Raw genomic sequence first — 1,090 nt, 5'->3', positions numbered from 1 at the left:
TTTGCACTGCACTTGTCCTTTGTAGCAGCGGACCCGGCTCCTGGCTGGCAGCACTATCGACTTGCGCAGTAGGGGTAAGAAAAACTCTCCCTGATTTACGTCTCTTATGCTTTCTTCTAGCATTCAGTAAAAGCTATCTTCTCCTGTCTTCATCTGTGTTCTTCTGTGTTGTCCTGTGTTGTTCTGTGTTCTTCGGGCATAATCTTGGGGTCATCATCTTCGGCATGGACTTGGCTTAAGTGTACTGGTGGTACATCTTGGCTTGTTTACATCGACAGATGCGTGGTTGATCTTTCGTTCCTTCAAGGTGCGTGTCTTTGCCTCGCACTGAATGTTCTTGGTGGTGAACACGCTCAGCAACCTTGGCCTTGGAAGTCGTGTTCACTTGAACGGTAGCGGCGCAGCTGCTTGAACGTGGTGTAGGTCTGTCATCTTCACACTTCAGTGTCGATCTGAGATCACGCTATGTTTCTCGGTCATTGTAGACTGCTTTGACTCACATGAGGGGTCTGGTCGTGGCTTCTTGGGACACGACTTTTCTTGAGCGATAATGTCTTGGCTTGAGCGACACTTTCAACAATTTTGTGGCGTTGCTGAACTCGGCGGGCTTCGGGTACACGGTAATAGTCTGCGATCCAACCCTAGGTGAGGCGGGACGTCGCGCACGATACCTTCGTACGGACATTTTAGACTCCATCTTTGGGTCAACTCACTTGAGGACGGGGGCGGTTTGGATGTAGCGATCTTATTCAAGGAATGCACGCCATGAACTTGTCTTCCAAACCTAAAGGGCTCATCCAGGCCTTGGTCGCACTCGCTCCGCGAAAACATATCCGAAATTCAACGCAACTCATGTCTCAATATGCGCCATGCTTCAAATTCATCAATCACACAGCTCCAATCCGCGAAAGTCAGCAATCCAATGATGATTCCAAAAAAAAAAAACTCGCTCCGTCTCGCGTCAGAAGGCGGAGGTGTTCACCATCTTCAACGCCTCCAACTTGCGGTGGTGTAGTAATTCCCACGGCAACTCTAGCTACTAGTATAGGTAGGATAAACCCACAACAATACGTCTAACAGAGCGGTAAAC

The 1,090-nt window shown here is 49.1% G+C and overlaps 1 protein-coding gene across 1 annotated transcript; it reads right to left on the bottom strand.

The window, feature by feature from the left end:
• Positions 1 to 87: 87 nt before the first annotated feature.
• Positions 88 to 685, bottom strand: PPTG_22935 (hypothetical protein; the record flags this gene model as incomplete). Its single annotated transcript, XM_008907554.1, has 2 exons — positions 88 to 425; positions 501 to 685. The coding sequence occupies 2 exons, from the start codon at positions 683 to 685 to the stop codon at positions 236 to 238; spliced, it is 375 nt and encodes a 124-aa protein (XP_008905802.1). The 3' UTR covers positions 88 to 235.
• Positions 686 to 1,090: the final 405 nt, after the last annotated feature.

The sequence above is a fragment of the Phytophthora parasitica genome (genome assembly GCF_000247585.1).
Source record: "Phytophthora parasitica INRA-310 unplaced genomic scaffold supercont2.26, whole genome shotgun sequence".
NCBI lineage: Eukaryota > Oomycota > Peronosporomycetes > Peronosporales > Peronosporaceae > Phytophthora > Phytophthora nicotianae.
Note: the sequence above shows the minus strand (reverse complement) of the source record. Positions and strands in the feature narration are given on the sequence as shown.